Source organism: Lates calcarifer, linkage group LG2, assembly GCF_001640805.2.
Source record: "Lates calcarifer isolate ASB-BC8 linkage group LG2, TLL_Latcal_v3, whole genome shotgun sequence".
Lineage (NCBI taxonomy): Eukaryota > Metazoa > Chordata > Actinopteri > Centropomidae > Lates > Lates calcarifer.
This window is the reverse complement of record NC_066834.1, coordinates 28,273,840-28,297,115: the sequence shown is the minus strand read 5'-3', so window position 1 is coordinate 28,297,115 and position 23,276 is coordinate 28,273,840. Positions and strand designations below refer to the sequence as shown.

Sequence of the window (23,276 nt, the reverse complement as noted above, 5' to 3'; positions counted from 1 at the left end):
CACCAAAGAGATAGATACAGCACAGCCATTGCTGCCGATTTGTTCCGGTGGCCGGCCACAATACTGTAACAAAACAATACATAAATCCCTTTCTTTCCCTACAGATTATAACTAAAAGAAATGTCATTACTTTTTGTTTTGTGATTTCTGAGACCATGACAGTGTAATATTTGTGAAACTATCCCAGAGTTTAGGCAAGCAGTTTTTATATGTTTGGCATTACTTTAGTGTGAAGTCTGCAGGTTCACGGAAACTGAAACTGATGTGCAGTAGGCAGCACAACACAGAAGCAGGGAGAGAGAAGACTTTTTTTTGGCATATGCAGTGTGTGAGCAACTTTCATTGGAATGAGAGGATGCCATCTTGGAGTCGTGTATTGAGTTCTCTCAATACATCCATGACACATATGCATAGTGGGCATGCATGGGTATTAAATGTACTGTATGTATGTACTGTATGCCAGCACTGAATTGTGATTACTGAAGCTAGATCATATGATTCTCCTTTCAAATTTGTTGAAGACCATGATATGGACACCTCAAACCCCACCTTTTACATTACAAAGCTTATGAGGGTCAAACATTAGCCAGGACACTGGCCAGAGGTACAGCAGAGAGCTATGGGACAGGCCTGGGGTGTTGCAATGTCCCTCAGACTAGTGCTCAGGAAAGCTTGTGTATAGGTCTTTGCAAGGCTGAGACATAAAAGGTGAAACAAAGAATGAAACATTGGAACACTTCCATCTCATCTGCTCCAAACAGGATCTGATCGCTCCATTCAGATATGGGCAAGAATGCAGCACTGAGGGATACTAGCAGGGAAGAGGGTGATTAAAGCTTTGAGTGTTAAATCAAAACCCACCTCCAGCAGCTTTGAAATTAAGCCCCTGAAATACCAGAGGATTCCCTGTGAAACGCAAGGCTGTCTGTCAGACTCCACTACTGGGAGAAGAGAGGAGCACAGCTGCAGGAACTTTACAGGATACACGCAATATGACTGGTTTTGACTAAACACACACATACACTCATACGCACAGGCACGCACAAGGACAGCTAACACCATATGTTATGACCACATCACCTCACATGCCTCATATTAACACAATTTTAATAGAATCCCCTTTCTGGGTAAAAAAAAAAAAGGCTCTCCTATAATATTTCCTTCTATGATGAATTGATGAGAATTAGACTTTTTCTTCTGTTTTCCTCTGGCTGTAATTTAAATCCCATTAACCCTCTAACCTTCTCTCAGCCTCCCACTCTTCTTTTCTCTCCTTCTTCTTCTTCCAATAATTCACTCAGGGATCATTTCTTTGTCTTCCTTTTCAACTTCACATCCAGATTTAATGTGTCATTTTGCCCTCACCTCTTCTTACACTATGCTATAAATCTTCCTTGGCGACACTGTCAGGATGCCGGCATGTTTTTCCCTGTGACAGCAAATACCTCCCTTACAGGATATGGGCCGTGCAGTGAGAACACAGTCAGTCTTTTACACCAGACACACATGACCACACAATATGCACACACACACCCACACAGACACACATGCACACACACATACAGCGCCGGCCTCTACTCTTCTAACAGGTCAACAATAATCATCCACTCAAAACAGTCACTCAACAGACCACCACACAAAGATAAACATCCATGTGTGGATACAGACACACACACACACCGTATATACACATCTGTATACATATGAGTGCATATGAGTAGGAGAGGCTTAGTATGTTTGTGTGTTCTGTATTCACATATGATTATGTAGTATTTATTTTTGTAAAACTTGACTAATGTTTGCTTTATTTGCTGTTTTAGTCCCATATGTCCTTGTACAAGCAGAAGGCACACTGTTAGGGAGACTGTGGGATTAGCTTTAAACTCCAATTTAAAATCCTTTACAACAAAGTTACACAGTGTTGGTATCTTATCAGTTTTAGAAATATAGAGAACATCTGAGAATGCCTTCTTAGCACATTTGTCAGTGAAGGTGAGCTCACAATGTGCAGTTGAGAAATTGAATAAAAAAACTGCACCAGCAAATTAATCTAAAGAAAATCATTGACATCGTTTACTATTAATATTAATATTTATTTAGGTTTGAAAAGGCTTTTCAACTTTTAACTGTCACATTGTTTTCCTAGAAGCTACTTTTATTGCTCTTCGACTAATCCAGTGCAAAGCCATAGAGGATAGAGGTGAACTGAATTTAATTTATTCCTCCACACAGCCGTGTCTTACTCTGCCTGCACAAATGTGTATTTTATCTCAGAGTATTCATAATTTGTGCAGTCTACACTTAAAGGATAGGTTCATATTTTTCAACTGAAAATGTACATGCCCATATGTACACTGAGAGGGGCCATTAGTTGCTGTAATCTTTTATCCTGTCTGTACAGGCTACGAAGAGATCCCTGCCTAACATAAACCACAGTCCTTTTTTGGTGCAAAAATGCACTCCAAAATTCAGGTGAAGCTAACATTAGGCAACAGCAGGAGAGATACAAACTATTTTCATTTCATTATGTCTGTCTGATAAACAACACACACACTGTCAGTGCAGTATGAGCAGTGTCAGAAGTGAGGCATTTAGGACTTATTTAAATAAATATGTTCCTCGATGTGTTGTTGTAAGGCACTTCAGCATTACAAGCAGCAGCATGGTTAAAACAACACTTAAAACAGCTCATCTACATGCCTGCAGTAGTTTTAATGAACCAACCACAAATTGTCTGTTTTACCAAAGATGCAAGTGAGAGATCTGCTGACCAGCAGGTCCTCCCCAGACGCAGACTGAGGGGGGGGGCACATACACACCTGTCAAAGGTCATGTCCAACATACTAATTAAACACAGCAGCAGCAGAGCAGAGAACATGATAATCACCCATCACATATGTTTGCATGCATGCATTTGTGTGTGTGTGTGTGTGTGTGGCTTTTATTTAACAGTTACTAGAGTTACTAGTTACTCCTGTGGCAGATCTCATCTCATGTGCTAATTTATATCTTACCAAGCAGGGAAAACAGACAGCACAGCATCATTTGCCCTTTTCACACTTCACAGGACAAGCATTCATACACGCGCAATCATGTTTGCACCATAGCGAGCAGTATAATGACTTCACTCTAGCTTTAATCAAATATTTAATATGTCTTTGTCATGTCTTGGCCTCAGTTGTGTCTCTGAATTCAAAACATTAAACATGAATCCATGAAATATAATGGAACTGTCCCTACTCTGCACATTTGTGTTTAGGAGCACTGAGGGAAACTGCTGAGCAAAATAGAAAATCAGAATAGAATAAAATAGAATTATGTATGTGAGCATGTGTTTATCTTTCTTCAGCCCCCTCCACCAGGCATACAAAGTGCTAAAAGGAACCAGATGGGCACTCCCTCCTGACAGCCCAAACTCCAGTGATGACAGACCCTCTCAAGCATATAGCATGACACTGGAGGACAAAGCACCTGTTCCCCCGCAGCTCTTTCACACCTCCCCTTCCCCACTGAAACACACACTGGCGCTTTCTCAGTTATGAGGTCACCAGCTCACTTAGGCCAAAACTGGCTGTGCCACCTGCAACACTCCCAGTCCAAAATGATCATCCGAAACCCTGCCTGCCACGACACCCCCCTCATCCCACCCACCCTCCCTATGAAGCTTGTGCCATAATTACACTCTATATCAGGAGTAGCCCCTCACATATGCTTGCTATGAGCTCATCCAGGACTAGCTCACATGCAAATGCTCAGACAAATAATAAAGATTTAAGTTTGGAGATCGTAACAGTGACAGTGTTACTCCAAACACTTCTGTAAAAGGGACAGAGAGAAAATTTAGGTGGACAGCTCCGGACAGCTGGTGTGAGTGTGCAACATATTGAGGTTGCTGAGTGTGAATGGCATCCACAGATGTTCTTCACGTGTCCTGCATGGCCTGGACAGTCAGTGTCTGTTTGCATGAGAGAGCTGTTCAGAGCTGCTCATGGAGCCAACTGGCTGTCTAAATGCTCCTCAGCTCTTCATTAACACATCGCCATCCTTGTTTGCCCTGCACTTGTCCCACCACCACCCAACCCCACCCCACCCCACCTCCAGCCTGTATCCCCTGCTACTGATCATCTGGAAAATGCAGAGTTCTGCTATCAATTTTTTAACCGCAGGAAAGGGATTTTATGTGTGTTGTTGAGAGAGAAGTGGAAAAAAAACTAAACTTTGGAGACAGAAAAAAGCAAGAAAAAGGCAAGAAAGTGGCTGATGACAGAATGATCTCTCTTCTGAGGAAGCGTGTAGATGTACCGTTCTCTGAGCCAGCCCATCTGGATCACCTATGCAGGCATCCTCACTCATCAGAATCACTTATTAGAACATTAACATGTAGTATTTTGTCATGAATATGAAAAGAAACCATTACAATAGTAAAACACATCACACAATTGTTGTAGAGTGCAAAATCTCCAAAGCCAAACACACATCATCCCAAATTATCCAAATATGGGAAGAACTGGAGCCACAATGTGAGTGTGGGGGTGGGGGGAGTCAGGCTGTCCCCTTGCTACTCACCCTCAGGGAGATAGGTGACTCATGACATCATGATCCGTTATCAGTGAGAAATGATTTTGCTCTCAAGTACACCATTGAATTAAATATGTCAATAATAATGGCTGAATGTTCTACCGACTGATAATTACCATTTAAAACATGATGGATTTGACAACACTTTAACTCACTTCCTCCTCCATGCCATCTTCTGCAGAGATTACCTTGTTTTACTGTATGTTAGAGAAGGGAAACTTTTGACCGGTGCTTTGACACCTTGTCTCGAGTTGTGTTTGCTACGCTGCTGTCACGTTTAAGTCAAACATACGTTAGCAAGGCCGAAGAGAGTGACAGAACAAAGCAGCAAAGCAAAAGTGTACATCTATTTATCTTCACACTGACACAAATTTGTGATTTTGTCTTTTATAAATAAAACTGATTGTGACAGACGTGACGATACCTGTCCATGAATACTGGGGGTTAATCTGAATATTTCAGGAGAGGACTTAATCGCCAGTCTGCACATCACTGGACTGCAGCATCTGTACTGTATAATAGTGAGTTCATTGCTCAATATACTGACATTGAAAAGACTGAAATTGACTTTTTAAAAATCAGTCCAAACATTTTGAAGGCCCTTGGTCTATGCATCAGGTTGCCATTTGTATCTTTTGTCATTATGAAAAGAAGCACGGAACAGATTTGCCTTAAACCAACTTCCTTTGAAATATTTTTCAAAATCCTCAACATGGTCAAACCAAAACAAACTGTTCATCATTGGCTGAGACACACTCAGTCATGCTTGCTCAAATAAACACACTCACACACACACATGCACACAGCAAACACAAGGCTGGCCTTGGCCCTCAGATCCCCATAGTTTTTCTCTGGTGTTTATAGAAGCAGGTTTTGATGAAAATGTTTGTCTCATCATTGTTCATCCAAGCTGTGCACGCTCCCACCCCCCATCCCCCCACTCGAAAAGTAAAAATCCTTGCCATGTGACTCAGAGTTCGTATTAGGGCAAACACAGTCTGAACTGCCCTGTGGGAATGCAGGGGGAATTAATAGATGACAGATGACTGTCATTTTAATAAGGCTCAAGAATTTATTGAGTGATTCTTTAAAGAACTAGGAAAAGAGAAGAATATGGCTGTGCTGTGTCATATCAGGGAGTTTGCTTTGGTCTTACCTTATGTCTAGACTGTGGCGAGGCTGATTCGGGTTCCTTTCTCTCCCCGTCTGAGGCTCTGTGTCCCAGCCTACCCCTGTCCTGCTGCATCCTCTGTCCCACCTGCACCATGGCCTTACATTCCACACATGAGCCAATCACCAGCTTCCTCCCATCATCCACCAGGAGTGTGCGTGTGCTACGAGGCGCATACAGGAACACAGGCAGCCTGGCCACAGTAACAGCACACAGCCTACCTTGCCTGCGCTGCTCCTGCCTGCAGAAGAAACATACAAAAGCCTCACAGCTGTACTGCCGGGCCCAGGGGGAGCTGGGCGGCTGGAGGTTGGTGCCAGGTAAGCTAGAGGTAGAAGGGGTGGAGGGGCCCTGGCCCTTGCTCTCATGCAGGGCCCACTGGGCATGCAGGTCGTGATAGCAGAGGTTACAAGCTGACACCAGGCCTGTAGCGTCCACTGGTTTGGCACGGGGAGCAGGAGGATGGACGGTGAGAAAGGGGAAGAAAGGCTCCCTCTCCCCACAACGACCAGGTGGGTTGACATGAAGCTGGTACTCTCCACCCGCACACAGCTCAGCTCCACACAGGTAGCACACTGACATGGAGCTGCCGGGGCGAGAGGCCACACCTGCCTGGGAATGGGCTGGTCCAGACCCCTCAATGGCCATGGAAGCGTGGTACCTGATCAGGAAGGAGCTGACAGAGGTGATGAGGTCTTCACTGAGGCTGAGTCGATATGCACTCCAGATATCCTCCAGGATTAAATGGCAGTGTGGGCAGCAGTGTACACGGCCATTACTCACCCCCTGGGCATTAGGTGGGCAAGGCAACATGTTGATGAAGGGAAAATACATCACACCACGGGATTTACCAACACCAGCCTGTGCATATGCCACTCTCATATCTCCTCCACAATCCTGACCACAGAGGAAACAGGCCTCGTGGGACACCTTGGGTTCAGGTACGCACTCCATGGGCTCTGGGAGTTTTCCCTCCTGGGGAGTAAGCTGGAGAGGACGGACAGCACTGGTGGACTGGTTGAGGGGGACTACATAGAGGCGCTGGAGGACAGGCACATCCGCAAGCTGGAAGCTCTGCCACTGCTGCATGAGGGAGGTGTGGCAGCTGCCACAAACCAGGGTTGTACCTGCCAGACTGATAGGCACCGCACCGCGGGGAGGGGAGTGAAGCCACAGGAAGGGGAAAAAGGGCTCGCCCTGTGCCCTCTCCTGTTTCTGAACACTGACTTTAAAACGGTCATCATGTCTGAGCCCCGTGCCACAGATGTAGCACACACACTCTTCTGGCCTAGAGTCTGTAGTGTTGTGGGGCTGGGCACTCTTCCTTGATGGGAGATCTCTGGAAGGTCTAAACTGAGTTGTTGGGCCTGTTTTGCTGCCATACATGTCCCTGTCATCATCACTTGTAATGTTAATCTCATCTTCATCAGAGTTGTCTGAGTTATTGTCCCTGGGAACAGCTATGTTACATTTAGTGGTGACAGCAGCGGTGCCAACTGATGACAGAGCAGCGTTGGTGAGATCCTCGCCCGTTCCTCGGTACAGCAGCGATGGATGTCTGGACGGAGCACAGCTGCTGTCGACAACACGTTGGATCTGACGCGGCTCCGCATGTCTGACATTCCCCTCCTCCAGCCATCGCCTGTTGCGCATAATGACCCCGTTGTCTTGCACAGGTGTGTCAGAGAGAGGGCTGTCATAGCATCGCGGAGGGAATCTCTCCTGGGGCTTTGCCAGAGATTCTGATGATTGACACACATTATTCATAATTTTAGCACCGCGCCTCGCCGGCAGAACACACTCAGCTTTTGGCGATCTCTGCGCCCCATAAACACCCACCGGGTAGCGGATCGCCCGCTGTGAATCGGGGCTGTTTTTAACACTGATGACATTGTTTTTCCTGCTACTGTCTCTCGGCGATTTGCCAGACGCTCTCAGGCACTTGTCTTTGCCCACACCGATTCTGTCGACTAAATCCATCTCCTGGTCTGATATGTTCTCGTTTTCAGAAAAAGATGAGAAATCGGACTCTGCGCCCCCGTCGTAGTTCTGGCTGCCGACACTGATCCTCCTCTCCAGATCATAAGAGATGTTCCACTCCTGCGGGACCCGCCGAGAGTCGCACTGGTAGGGTCGTTTTAGCCAGTACATGCGCTTCTCAATGGGCGTCCTGCTCCGCTCGAAGGAGTTCCACTGCTCCGTCAGAAAGCAGTGGCACACGGCGCACACCAGCGCATGTCCATCCGGGCTCACTTCGCACGCACCCGGGGCTGGCTCTTGATTTTGTAGAAACGGGAAAAAGGGAACCCTCTCTTTTTGGTATGTCACTTGTAGCCTTAATTCCTTCCCTGGCGTCACTCCGCTTCCACAGATAAAACAATGAACAAGTCCCCCTAATCCATTCCGATCAGTCCTGGAAGTGTTACCGGGCAATGGGCTGTCCTCACCGGGCATAGCTGCAGCCATGAGACGGTGTTTCCGAGATAAGGGTGCCAGTTCCTTGTCACGGGGGGAGTTCATTGTTTTTTTTTAAACACCCAAGACTAGGCTACATGGCGTAACGTCAACGGTGAAGTCATGCTCACGGTCCACACTTATCTGCAGGTCAGGAAATAATGCAATCAATTTTAGTCCAAGTTACTCACTGAATGATAAGATAGACGGTAGTCCATTGAAACGCGTGCAGCGAAGGCAACAAACCGTTAACTGTTATCTTTCAAGGACGAGGAGAAATTCACTCTAAACATCCACAAACAGCACAGAGGTCCTTGTTATTTGAAGTCTGCAGTCCGCGTGTTTGCACTGGAAATCCGTAGGTAATATGACAGAGGAACTTGGGATCACGGGTCGCCTCTCCAGCGAACTTTCCTGCCTGTGCTCTGCAAACTTTGGCTGCTAACTCGCTCACACTGTACACAGCGCCATCCCCAATTCATGGGACCCGCTTCGACACCCCAAATGCAACCTCCACTCTTACCCCCCCCTCCCTGCCAGCCCACCCACCCACCCCCCTCTGTAATAATTTTGCAGAGATTATGAGCGCACACTCTTACAGTAGCTGCCCGAGCGTCAGAACACCGACCGTGCTCGGGATATCCACAGTTTAACATGCGCTGGGGCGTTTATTTAATGAGCAGATCTGCAGCCTGTAGATATCACGTGCACGCAAAACTTTGAAACTCCTTCAGATAAAATAATAATAGATCATGTTGGAGCGATTTCCTGAGAGTGAGAAGGTACAAACTTTTTCTTCTTCTTCTTCTTTTTTTTTTTTTTTTTTTTTTTTTTTTTCAGTTTTATCCCATGGATGCATAAAGCCCGGGGGTGTGTTTTTATAACAGCCTCCAACAGATTTCTGGCTCAGAACTCATATTTACACACTGAGAGCATGAAATCTTTTTTCTTTTGTATGTATATTAATGTATGTATAAATTGTGGTAAGATTTTTTGACAACTAAAACAACTATTGTTCTGTGGCATCATACCTCAGGCAACGAACTACCATGGAATACTGTGCTTCATGAATTTTCAGATAATTTCTATTTCTAATTTGTTTATTTATTAGATAGATAGATAGATAGATAGAGACTGTCTGCTGCATCAGCAAAACTCTAGACTGTCATAAAAAGGGAGTCATTCAACTATTTCAATGCAATAGACACTAGTGAGATAGTGAAAAGAGTTTATATGTCAAAGTAAAATATTAATGTAAACCATTACATTTAACTGTAAAACTCAAAATAACTGATCATTATTCATGTAGTCACAAGCTTTTTAAACTGTGAAATCAGTGAAATGTGATTTTGTTGTTATTGTTGTTGTTGTTTGTTGTTTTTTTAAATGTCTGTTTTCCTGGCAAGAAATGTCATGAAGAAAAAAGATGATCCAAACAATATGTTGAAATGTACTAGAGAAGGAAAACACTGTGCAGTGTGACAACAGTGGCCCATGGTGCATCACAGGTTGCAGCTTTATGGCACAGTAGAAAAGAGAGAAAAGAGGGGGCGATGGGGAGACCTTAATAATATGTTAAACCTAAACACCACATTACTATGTGTTACATGTTCAAGCCGAACACAGAAACAAACATTTACCAGCATCAAGCTTGGTGGTGACAGCACTGTGATGTGGGGATGCTTAACTCTGCATCAGGTCTTGGAGGGGTCATAGCACAGTGAGTGCAGTAAATCCAGATAAATCTTTGCAGAAATCTCTCTGCAGTTTGCATGACAGCTGTGACTTGAGAGACAATTTATTTTAGCAAGACAATGACCCCAAACATAAATCTGAAGATACACAGCAATAGCTTCAAAACATCAGTGTCGAAGTCCAGAACCTAATCCAATCGAGAATTAGTGGCAGTACTTAAAATTTCTCCCCATGCTGTTTGACAGAGAAACTGTTTGGCAAAGAGTGTCTATCTGTCTGCCTATCTATGAGTGGATATCCCCACGTTATTCCATGCACATGTACACATACACAATATTTACTCCCTGCTGCCACTGCTGTCCTCTTCCCATTACTAAACTCCAGTATCTTAGACAAAGACGAGACAGCAAGTCAAGTAATCAAACCTCAAACACTCACGTCATCTAACAATAACACACATAAACAGTTATGTCTGTCCGTTCCACTGTGTGCTGCCCCACGCCTCGTCCACTGTCTGGTGACTCACTGATGTCAGAGAGTCAGGGACTACCACTCACTACCTCTACACTTCCCCATTATCACCCTTCATCAATTATCATCTTTGTCATCACTGTGCACCTTGAAGACAAATTAGGCATCTTCCTCAGCTCTCTAACCAGAATACAGCCTTTTTAATGGTACTCCAGACCCTCTCGTTACTTCCTTGCCCATCCAGGATCTTTCTTTTTTCCCCTTCAGCATGGCAGCCAAGACAGATCACAGAAAAAAGGGCATTCCTGAGTGATACTGACCTGTTTCTACTGACAATTCCCACAGAGAGGGAGAGAGAGGGGGTAAAGGGAAACACAAGCACAGAACACAGAGACAGCGTTGCCTAACATTAGAATGTATTAGTGGAGATGACTGTAAGTGGTTGTTCCATTCATGAATCCATAAACGTAGTTATAATTACGATGCATACCCCAATCACTCGTTACCTAACACATAGTGAAACACTAATGATGTGCTGTCAGCATAGATTTACAACACTGCCTTTTAGTGTCAGATCGTGGTACTGCATCATCTGGGAAATCCCCCTATGCAGTCGGTCAGACTGAGGCTCATGCGGGCAAAGCACAGATTAGTAGAGGAAAAAAATAGAGCAAGCAGAGAGTATAGGAAGAAAATAAGAGAAAGATGAAGAATGGAAAAGTCATCTTTTTTCTTTTCTTTCCATCTTTTTTTCTTTGCTTTCTTGGTGCAGCCTGGGGCTCGGGACAAATCTGAGGAATCACAAGATGATTAAGTTGATGCAAATGACATGTGTATGTATATATATATATATATATATATATATATATATATATATATATATGTCTCTGTGTCCCTATTTGCCTAGCATACATTAGTCTCTACCTTCCTGTAAATACAGGTTTTCATTGATTAAAAAAAACACTGGAAGTGAATATAAAATGTACACACATGCTCTCCTATCTCATAAGCTCTATGAATCAGAAGCTATAGCCAATGATGTGAATGTCAAGATCTTGATGTCATAAGTGTTCAGACTCTCCCTGATCGCTTAAGGGGCATGTGTGTGTAATGATCTGTGTGTGCATATTCTAAATGACTGAAATAGTGTCGTATGCAGTTCTCATGTGAGTTGAGATATCTGCCCTACTGCTCTTCATACATTATATGCAAATTGCTCGGCTCTGACAGACCCTCCAGGCTGAGGAGAGTGGAAAGGGAGACGGGATGAGGGAGGGATGTGTGTGTATGTTTCTGTGTGTGTGTTGAGATGGGGGCAGCGAGGGGAGCAGCAGGAGAGTGATTTGAATAAAATCCTCTTGTTGAGTAGTGCAGGGCCTCCAGGAGTTTTGTTAGAGGGAGGTGATGACAGGGGCAGCACGAGGGCACAGACACTATGGTGCACTGTGTGTGTGTGTGTGTGTGTAGTGGGGGAAGAGCACCTGCCAAAACAGGTTATGGGACAATCGTCAGGGGACCTTGTGATTTTTAATGTTCATGAAATGTGCGAGACGTGCATAAAACACACACACACCTGCGTGCTTTATTGCACACATACATAGACACAATGGTTCCCAGCAAATCACTGCTCGAAACAAAGCTGCTTTGAATTCTAAGTTTAATGGTTGTCAAAGATACAACAGGTCACACCTGATATGTACCTGATACCTGTATGATACCTGAGATATGTATACTTACAGGATTTTTTTTTTCAAGTAGTGTGACAGCAGATACAAATACAAACATTTTCCAATAATGACAACAGACACAAAATAGTTGAGGATATTTTATGAATTGCACCAAACCATCATCAATCATGCTAAAACTATTTACTATAAAAGTATTTACAAAACCTGACTTTCATTGACAAAGCTCCAATGACAAGCTGTTTATTGTCCATTTTCACAGCAGACGTTGACATGTTATAGCAGGAAAAGCTGCAACTCACAACATCTTTGAGGAATTCATTCAGAGCAAGTGTCTCAGTGAGACTGACTTTTACAATAGTGAAGCACAGCAGTTTCTTTCCAATGCCCCCTGACCACAGCTTCATTCAGCTTTGTGGCTCACTTCTCCCACCTGTCTTCCCCATACTTCCCTGTACAACTCACAACAGTCCCTCCACTCTTCATACTCTTAATACTGCTTGACTTGCTGTTTCTGTCAGTACACTTAACACAGATGTTTTCTCTCCCAGGACTGAGGAGACTTGTACAAACGTGATGTGATTGACAGCTCTGTTGACTCTGTTGTTACTTAAGTCACACAGTGCCTTCCTTCCCTTTCTGTCAACCATCTTTTCCTTTCTTCCTCCCTTTCTTTCTATGGGTGTTGTGCTCCATTGATGATGTATAACATTTCAGTGCAATTTAAAAAATATTACTACATTATTTCAGCTCTTTGATGTAGACAGGGCTGTAGTAAGTGTCTGTGGGTACAGTAAGTATTTGTGGACACATATGCTGTATGCTCAAGTCTCAAATCACAGTGACATACAGTATATCAAACTGCTTGATGTATGTTTTTTTTTAGTTTCTTGAACACACATTCTGATGGATGTGCCTGATACCTGGGAGCAGGAGGTCATGATGTTCAGGAAATGGTTATTGAGTACAATAATGATTAAAAAAAGGCTGCTCAAAGATTTTCAAAGTCCTACAACACATGGTCTACACATGATCTAAGGGTCTCGGCTGCAGTCGCTGTTGAGATTAACACTAAGTCAGCGGTGAGACCTCAGCTCAACACCAGTATGCCAGCATATAATTTATGTATAATAACAAACAACTGTTAAATTCATGCAGAATTCTTCTTCTTTTTTTAATCTGACTAATACAATAATTCTGGAAACTCACTGATACTTTCTTTTTTCTTCTTGGTCTGTTTCTAGTCACCCCTTTGTTTTTCCTAACATGATTATGTCAATATGTCTGCCATGAGAAAGGCTTCATACCCAGCAGGGATGACATATGTGCAGAGAGGACTTAAACTTTTTAGGTATGGCAAAGAAAGCAGGTTTTAAACAAACAAATGGGAAACATTCGCTTGATGAATTCATGTTCTTAAAACATCAAATATAAAAAGGCTTTAATAAGAGACACAAAAAAGAGACATATTACCAGCTTGGCAGGGCAGGAAAGCACTGAGAGAAAGAGCACCGATGAGTCTTTACTGTCTCTATTAAGATTTAGAACTCTATTATGTTTATCAGTGTTTGAATTTGTTTGATACCTTTTGTTGCCAGAAATAACAGCCATACCTAGCTGCCAGCCGCAGCTCTGCATCCTGCCAGGCAGGAAGTTAGGGTGTACATGCCATCACAGGGAGGTGACACGGGAAGTAAAGCATGAGCCAGAGTGTCAGCAGTTCAGTTCCTTGATGGAGAGTCATCACAGTGGCAGAGGAACAGGTTCCAAATTGTCCTGTTAGACAAAAAAAAAAAAAAATAAATAAATAAATAAATAAAAAATACCCTGCACCCACAAAACCCTGCAGCTTTTCAAAGTTGTGAGATAGATCAAGGCAGACTTCTCAAAATTTTGACATTTGTTGACTGTAACAAGGCGCATCGCCAGATCTCAAAAAACTGATTCATTATCTAGTGCTGTGAAGCGTGTCACATGCAGAGAAAAAGAAAGAAAAAAGAAACCTCTGAGGAGAAGCCTGGACTTTCTCCTTGTTGTTTATTTATTCATTTATTTCTGCAGGATCTCTTCCCTCTTTGCAAGGTCAGAGGTGTGACTAAGGAATGTGTTCCCTCTGAACAAGGAAAAACTAACACGTCCGGCTCATACAGTGTACACTGGGCCGCAGTTCATTCAGTTTTTTGAGTGTGGTGAAGTTACGCAAGTTTAAATGTAATTATTCTACAAGGTGGGCAAGCTATGACCTCCAGTCTTAAGATGTAAACCAACTGTAGATCACTTACAGAGAAGCATTCATTTAGGCTTTTATGCTCCTTAATTGATGCTTAGTCGAGTCATCTGTAACTAAAATAAATAAAATACAATCATCCCCAGTCCACCTGAAACTGATGTTGAAAAAACATCCAAAATAGAGAGGATTGTAGACCTTACTGCAGCCAAATATACCCACATGACATGAGCATATGACATGCAGGTCAGAAAGCTCCTACTTTCCCTTGTAGCTAGCTCATAGCTGTAGTTGACCTCTCCCCTCTTTCCCATAGAAGCATAGCCTGGCTGGAGCCTGTGCATGTGTGTGTCCTCAGTGACACAAATTTGACCCAATCCACTTTCACCTGTACTTGTCAGTCAGTCACCAGGCCCCTCCCACAGGCCCAAAGCTCCACGCCCCTCCCTAAATCTGAGACCTTGAAAAGTCTTGACATACTTACGGTGAACATTCCTCCTCTCTCAGGTCACTGAGACCCACAGGAGGAAGGAAAGGCTGCAGAAGAAGAGAACATTTGGGGGGGGGGGGGTGAGCAGATCACAAGAGACCAGAGAGACAGAAAGAGTGAATGTGCGGAGAGGGAGGACATGTGATAAAAGCCCCTGATGGTGTTTCCCTGCTGGGTCGTCAGTGATCCACGTGGAACTGGAGATCCTGGGACACCTGTTCCCTGTAGCAGATGTTTGCAAACTATCTCTCTCACACTCTGTCGTCCTTATCTAGGTTACATTGTGATGTCCTGCTTGAGCTGCATGTAGTAACTGAAGAGATACAAATTTGGATAACTGTTTTACTTGACCTTGTATGATCTAGAAGCTCTAGTGGTTTGAATTTTGTCAAGATCTAGTTTAAGGATGAGAAAACATTTACACTTACTCAAACACACACACACACACACACACACACTCAAACAGGCTTTGTAGTAGCAGAGGCCCTTCAATCTCCTGCCCCTCCCTACTCCTGCTCCCTGACACATCACCATCTTTCGCCTCAGCAGCAGCAGCAGCAGCAGTGGCAGCTAATAACCAAAAAAATAATGACGAAGATGAAAACACAGGACATCAGGGGCAAGAGGAAAGGCCAACCGAATCTGGGGATGGTGCTGCTCGTAAAGAGACGCCTGGAATAATGGGAAAGGAATGTGGTGTAACGGCTCCCCTGGGACCGGCTCAGCCGAAGGCCCTCTGGCTCAGCAACAACAAACGGGAACGCTTGAGGAGCGCAGGGTGCACACATAAGGGCTTTAACAGCACACACACACACACACCCCCCCACACACACACACACAAACACACGCACACACACACTCTCTCCCCCCACCCCCCCTTCCTGTGCCGACCTACTGGAGTCGGCTGTTGTTGTTGGCTGCCTGCCGCCTTCGGAAGAAGCGCGCCCTCAGCCTCTCCCTCCTTTCCTTCTCTTCACTCCCTCCTTCCTTCTCTCTCTCTCTCTCTCTCTCTTACTGTGAGCGAGCTTCCAGGGAAATGCTGATGACATGACATCTTCAGAGAGGTCCCTGGAAAAAGTGATTACCGCCCACCCTCGTCCCTATCAAATAATCCGATTCCTTGTCTGCAACCCCACCTTCCAGTCCATTCACCTCTCAACATCCACCCCACCCACCACTTTCTTCATCTCCATCTCTCTCTATCACCTTTCTGTTCTTGTATGTGTGTGTGTGTGACTGTGCATGTGTTCATGTGTGAGTGTGCATGCGTGTATTTCTCTTGGTATTAGCGGTTAGATGACTTGTCCTTTGCCCCAGAGAGGAGCCTTTATTCTCAACCCCTGGCAAACACATTTACACACATGCAGTCCCAGCTGTCAAGAGCCAGCATTTTCCTCTCAGGTTTTGCCCTTTAACCCATGTAATCATGTGTGTGTGTGTGTGTGTGTGTGTGTGTGTGTATTCCTGTGTGGTATGTATGAGCATCGTATTGGAGCCAGGTAGGAAAGCCCCTTGTCTCCTGTTCATTTTGCTCCAGTGAACAGAGGTGCTGTCTGATACATGAGGTGCCGTGACATACACACAACTTGTATAAGGAGTCTTTAAATCTCCCCCCACACACACATGTACATGTGGACACACACATGCACACATACACACACAATCTCCTCTCATGGCTTGTCAGGATTCCTGGGGTGTGTTGGTCACGCGAGGAACAGTGTGAGCGCTGAGTGTGAGCCAGAAGAGGAGGAAAAGTTCAGAAGGGAGGAAGGATGGAGGCAGGCTGGGCTGCTGCGCTTGGGCCAGAGCCATCTTTACATTCAGCCCTTTGACTCACAGCTTTGCCTCTGTTGCCAGAACCATTAAACCACTGTGAACTCTGAATTTCCAGAGGATGTCTTGGAAGAAAGCGAGGAAACAATTGGGTGTCTTATTTGCTAAATGGAAGGAAGCATATCTTTATTGTGAAACTGTTCACAATTGTGGTAACAATAAAAGACATTTCATTTTTAAATATACATGTGATGAATGATGTGCTGATGTAATTGCATTTATCTTTAATGTGGTAAATGCTGCAGTACTTTTTTTCTGTCAGTGCACAATTTCCAGAGATCAGTGCAAAGTTCTGGTGTTTTACTTTGTATATCTAGCGACAATGCCCCAGAAATGGTCATGTCTGATCCAGACAGAACTATCCCAGCAAAGACTGGATGGATTGGCGCAAAATTTTTCATAGACATTAATGGTTTCCAGACGATTAATCCTAATGACTTTGGTGATCCTCATATTTTTCCTCAAGCTCCACCATGAGACTGACATTTTGTGGTTTTGAGTGAAATGTCCAAGCAGCTTTAAAATGGATGTAATTTAGGACATATTTGCAATACCTGCAAAAGAAAAGTGGCATTTATTTGTTTGAGAATTACATGTTACTTCTCTCAAGTTTTTTTTTTTTTTAAAGACTACAAAACAGAACATCCAAAGACGATAAATCAAGTGACCAGTAGTATGCATCTCCAGAGAGCAAATCTGTTCCTCTCCCATCCTCCTCTCCTTCTCTCTATTCTCCTGCTCTCCTCCATGACAACCGCTTTCACAATCCTCCTTCCCGAGCCATGCCGGGCCAAGGGCCAGAGTCATTCTTGAGAGCAAAAGAGCCTCTCTTTCTTCTTCATTCTTTCTCTCTCTCTCTCTCTTAGACAACACATTTCTGTTGCCTTGAAAACACAGTCTTCAGTACATACAGGTCTTTTCTCTTTGCAGGCACCATATGCATTAGCCAGTGTAGCAAGGCTTAGCTGTGGCAGCAGAGAAATGTGAATAAAATGTTTTGTTGATTCAGACGGGATGACAGCCAGTCAGAGCATCATCCTAGTTTTCATCTTTAAATTTCCATGAGATGTCTCAACATATCAAATCCCACATATCCATCTCACCCATTTTTTCTGCCCTGACCATATCTATTTCTTTTCACAGCAGCACTCTCTCCTCTCCTGTGATATATACAGTACATGTAGTTGTTTAGTTTTAAATGTAATGACAAATCAAAAGTGGAGACGTCCCTCAGTTACACCACTAGATGTCTCTCATTTTGCAAAGTATTGGACCGTATGTGCTGGACTATACTTGTGTTGTTAAAAGAAGAGATCATCAATGTCTTCACCCAGACTCAGTACATGAATCTAAATGGTCCATGATGGAAGTCTGCTGTGCTGTATTTGTTCCAGGGTCGGTGTTGTAATACTGTTGGTGTTACTTAGTCATTTGGGCTCTGGCGGTGTCCACCACATCCATCCAGGAATTTGTTGTTGTGTTAGTGTGTGTGTGTGTGTGTGTGTCACTGTGTATTTCTGTGGATATGAATCATATATGTGATTGCGCATGTGTCTGAGTGTGCATCTATTTCTGCATGCACAAGGAAGTGTGTGAGTGTGTGTGTGTGCACTAAATTGCTCATCCCCAGATGTGTCGAGCAGGTGGCCACATTAGCTCTCCTCTGAGCTGAACTGCAGGCGGGGGAGGCCACTCACAACAGCTCACGCACATATTCTCATGTATCACCACTTACCTGACGACAGAGTGAGAATCAAAAAGGCTGCCTCTGCAAATTTAATCAAGTCTTGCTCCATACGTGCATGTGTACGTCTGCCGGTTCTCATGCGTGTGAATGATTGAGCACATGTGTGTTTATCATGATGCCTCACCTCAGCTCTCCCACAGCTTCCCAGCAGCTTCCCGAGGATGAAAGCGAGTGAAACCCCAGACTAGTGGGGCTCCACAGCCAATTAGGATTGTTTATTTAGCCAGCCACGGCCGCCGAGCAGAACAGGAGCACACAGCCAGCCACACAGCCCTGCAGGGGAAACCTCCTCTCTCGCTCTCTCCCTCTTTTTCCACTCCTTTAAACTCCTTTGGCTCCATCTCCTCCCTCGCCTCTCTCCACCCTTTGCCCCTCATTCTCCAACTTCCATTACCCTCCAGTCAGATGTAACCTTTCCAGGATGTTCCACAAGTCATTAGACAATAATAGTGATCAATATGTCGGAAATTCTTTGGTTTGTTTACCATGTGGTTTGTTTGTTTGTTTAGGGATGCAGTTGTTGCTACCAGCATTAGCATCCATAATCACCCCTCACACAGTACGTAAAGCACACACACACGCTCACATACACTGAATCATATGTTATTTTCTCTCCTCAATTTTCTGATATTCATCCTCCAGTAACATAATAGTCTAGTTGTGGTAAGGCCTGTCATACATTGTTGCATTTCCCAGCAGTCCAGCATCTGCATTTATCCAATCTTCCATTGTTGGACTCAGATCATGACAGTACTGTGGTTTCTCCCTGTCTGTGTTTTACTGATTTCTGACCAGTTTAAATCCTCCAGTCTTTTGTCTGTTTTTCACTGTATAAAACTGTACAGGATTTCTCATGGCACTAACCAAGACAGGGCTTATTTATAGGGAAGAAAAACAAAACAAAACAAAGAAAAATCAAACTTGCAAAACAGTTTTCCCCCGTGTTCATACACACTCACCAATCCCAGCATCACCCTTCACCCTCCACATCTCTCTTGAGGTTTTCTGATCCCATGTGCAGGTTGAGTTCACATTCATGTGGGATTCAAAAGGGGGGAGAGCAGCCATCAACCAGCATCCTCTCCCTCATCCATCACTGTGATCAGGCCCACATCTCTAACCTCTCTCCCTCCATCTTCTGCACTTTTTTCTTCCTCTTCTCATCAGCACAAACCTCTCATGATGGATTGGCTTACTGACTGATGCCTTGGAGTGTGTGTTGGGGGGCACTGGAAAGAGGCAATGAGCTGAGCAGAGAGACGGGGTGAACAGGCAACATCATATCCCAGTAAGATACATTTGGCTTGCATTGGATAGCTTTACAGGGAAAAGATAACTCTTTATTACATTAACCACTCCAATGACACCTCATACATTCTTAAACACACCCATAAACTCAAACAGAGTGATTGGTTTTTGAAACAGAGAGTTTTGTCCTGGAAGAAATCATTTGGGAGCCCTGAGAGGAGAGTCCTCTTCCACTTCCCCCTAAATGAAAAAAAAAAAAAAAACCCTGACATTTCCAAGTGTTTCTATACACATACACAAATGCACACACACTTACACTCATGCATGCATGCATACTTAAACACAAGCACACACGGGGGTGCCTGTGGCTTGTGCTTCCAGGAAAGTGGAAAATGTAAAAGGATCTTTGTGTGCGTCTGCACATGCCTGCTGCGCCAGGGCTCCCAGATAGGTGGGCAGGTACCTGTTTACCCCGACACACACTCAGTAACCCAATCAGTGTGTCCGACAGGTACTGAGGGGCCAAATGGGCTGCTTGTCCCTCACCAGGCAACAAGTGAGTTCACTCCGAGGTCACAAAGCAGATAAACAAAACTCTCCAGGTGAGAGGGTCAGCATGCAAACAGGACAAAGGAAAATTAGTGAGGCACGTTTAGTGGCATAGAATCACTTTTGAGAGTCACCGACCTGGCAGTGGACATATAACTGAGTGAGTAAGTGAAAGAATTGACACACAAAGTTTGAGTTTGAGTAGGGTAGTTTACTCATAGAGCAGCTCAGTGCAGGCATAAAGGTCTGTTCACTCAGTCGTTCCACATGGGTGCCTGTGGTTTGGGCCTGTCGTGACCACAGTGTGTGTGTGTGTGTGTGTGTGTGTGTGTGTGTGTGTGTGTTTGGTGTGTGTGTGCGTCCTCAAACCCTTCCTGCACCATCACTCAACAACACTCAACAACATGTACGTGACTGTGGAGAGCCAAAGATCATGGAAACCAAAAGCTGAATGACATCATTTTTACAAGACCTGACAGCACTTTGATGAGTAAACCTAGGCGGCTGAGAATTAGCAAAAGTCAGTCTTGACTAATTTCTTTGTATTCCTGGTGTGGGTGAGCTGTGACCACCTGAACATGTCATCAGTTGTAAACTTTGGAGGAGAAAATAGAAAATAGAAATCTGTTCACAGGGCTTAGTTTTCATGCAGTAATCGTGTTTTTTACTGCTCTTTGTGCCAAAACAAATCAATCAATGAATTGTGTTTAAGGAGTATTTAAACCAGAATTTAGATCTGGAGATTCTTATATATTTAGGGAAGTTTTTCCCATTGGATTTGCTGACTGACAACTGAGATCAATATTGTATTTGGACTGTTACAAGAGCAGATTTCAGTGGCCAATACTGGTTTGATTTATAAACTATCCCACAAACCTTCCATAGACCTGAGACAGTTTGAGTAAAAGCTTGTAAAATGATCTGAAACAGATCTTAAAATAGCTTCCACATTTAATCTGTAAATAAAGTATACAATGAGCACAGCCTAGTAACTTTAATACTTAATGCATTTACCATTTACAAACTAAATAACAGGAGCCAAGACAAAAAAAGAAAAAACCCACCCCTATTTGGTGTGAGTGAAATCACAGCATCAGCTCTAAGATCATTTTTGGATCATCAGTATATTATATTTCTCTCCTTTGTCAGAGCGGTCAGAGGTCAGAGTGAGCCCAGATTTTTTTTAAAAAAAGTCTTTTTGAGTGAAAAACTATGCAAAAATAGACCAGCTAATGGAAATGTAATCATTTCCAGTGAGCCTCTTGACCTCTGTTCTGGACGAAAAGTCGGCTCACATAAAAGGCGGCTCGCATAAAAGATAAACGCTGGTTTTCCATCAACTGCACATCCAGCACACTACACACCCCATAAGGCCTCATCTCTGTGTTCTCTAAGTTGGCTGGGTAGATAATATAGATGGTCATGCACAATCAATCTCCCCTATTCACCCCCATGTGGAAACACCTTTAAAAAAGAAAAAAAAAAAAAACTACTGTCTGGACTGTGTTTGGTTCATCGCAGTCTTTCTCTCTCAGACTCTGTCTCCCTGACTTACTGTCAGGTTGGCAGAGCTGTTGCTGGCCTGCAGACTGGCAGGGCTATTGTTTTCATTTCCCTTCCATTAAACACAGCCTTGGGAGAAAAGAGAGGGAAAGTAGGAGAGGAGAGTGGAGAGGAGGGGTGGTAAGTGTGTGTGTGTGTGTGGGGGGGGGGACCATCTTGGGAGGATCTGTTGCTACTAGACAGCGTGTTTATCATAACAGCTGCTGTCCACAGGGGAAACTTGGCAGGCTACATCAAAGGCTCATTCACAGCCCACCTCGACCATCTGACACACATACACAACCACGCTCAAAAACACACACACACACACACACACACTCGCAGGAGGACATGTTATCCTCCCATTCAATGTGCAAAATGTATTGAAAAAAAACCCATAAAAGGTTAATTCTCAGGTTAAAGGAAGTAATGTTCCAGCCTTTATTACCTAAGCTGTTAGCTCTCGGCAGTGAGGTCTGTTTTTACGATTGTTCTGGTTTTTGTGTAAATGAATTAAAGTTCCATTTGAGTGGCGCCCCTTGTATATGCCAACACATTCTTCAGATTGAGAGTCGAGCTGGCCTCGCTTCAACACATCTCTCTCACAGACTCTCGTTAATAGGCAGCAGTCCTTACGATCCCTCCCCTCAAGACAGAGAGGAGAGCATGAAAGGGAGAGAAAGAAAGGGAGAGACACACAGAGAGAGAGAGAGACGGGGAGGGGGGTTTATGCTGTAATTTTACCAGACTCCTCAAAGGCTCAGAGGATGAGGTTACAATTTATTTCCTTGTTAAGTCTCCCCTCTGCTCTGTGGATAAAACCCAATCATGTCACTCTGCTGCCATCGTGAGGCCAAGAACGTCAACTACCAACTACAGCCTTTCACACAGAGGCGGTGACAATGCAGCGCTGAGAGGGGAGCGGGCATTTAACCATTTTTCCTGATTACCCAGAGACAGACACACTCACAGATATCCTTCTTTTGTCTCTACATTCAGTGTTTAACAGTGATTCAGCCTTGCTGAGCTTAATTCATGCTTGTTGTCAGATGTTGTAATTCACCATGAAGCTGATCTGCCTCCTGCACACATGCACAACAAGCAGGATCCACTGTGTTTTGAATAAACATGTTTTTCAACTGTTTTCATGATAATGTAATTGCATCAATTTTGTACTTGTGCTTTATGCAATCTCATAGGAAACCATGGACTGAGTGCAAAAATGTAAGACACATATATAAGTTCTTCTTCATAATCTGCATGACGTAACGATTTTAGAAAATGAAAAATGTCAATAATAAAGGTTTTCTGTTTTCACTGTAAACTATGAAAAGCATGCACTGTCAAAAGGTCAAATCTTACCAAAAAGAATTATGTTACGACCTTTTTATACATTCCCTTTATCTTCTATATACAAGCACAAGTTTTGTGAAGAACTTGGAGCAGAAGAGTGAAGTGAGGCTGAGAAGAACTGCGTACTGCTGGTTTGTCTTCTCCTGCATGGACGTCACAGAGATCAGTTCTGATCATGTTTCTGTCTACTCGCCCAGAGAGTGCAGATAATCTTGTTGCTTAAGATGAATGGT

At 43.9% G+C, this 23,276-nt stretch overlaps 1 protein-coding gene across 2 annotated transcripts in view; it reads right to left on the bottom strand.

Annotated features, from left to right (window-relative positions):
* The window catches only part of gse1b (Gse1 coiled-coil protein b), a 164,662-nt gene extending 155,950 nt beyond the window's left edge, over nt 1–8,712 (bottom strand). The window contains exon 1 of one of the 2 annotated variants that reach the window (XM_018667906.2): nt 5,735–8,712. In XM_018667906.2, coding sequence (XP_018523422.1) covers nt 5,735–8,269 — 2,535 coding nt within the window. In that variant the 5' untranslated portion in view covers nt 8,270–8,712. The remainder of the gene's footprint in view (nt 1–5,734) is intronic. The other variant, XM_018667908.2, reaches the window with a different exon arrangement.
* Between the last annotated feature and the right edge of the window lie 14,564 nt (nt 8,713–23,276).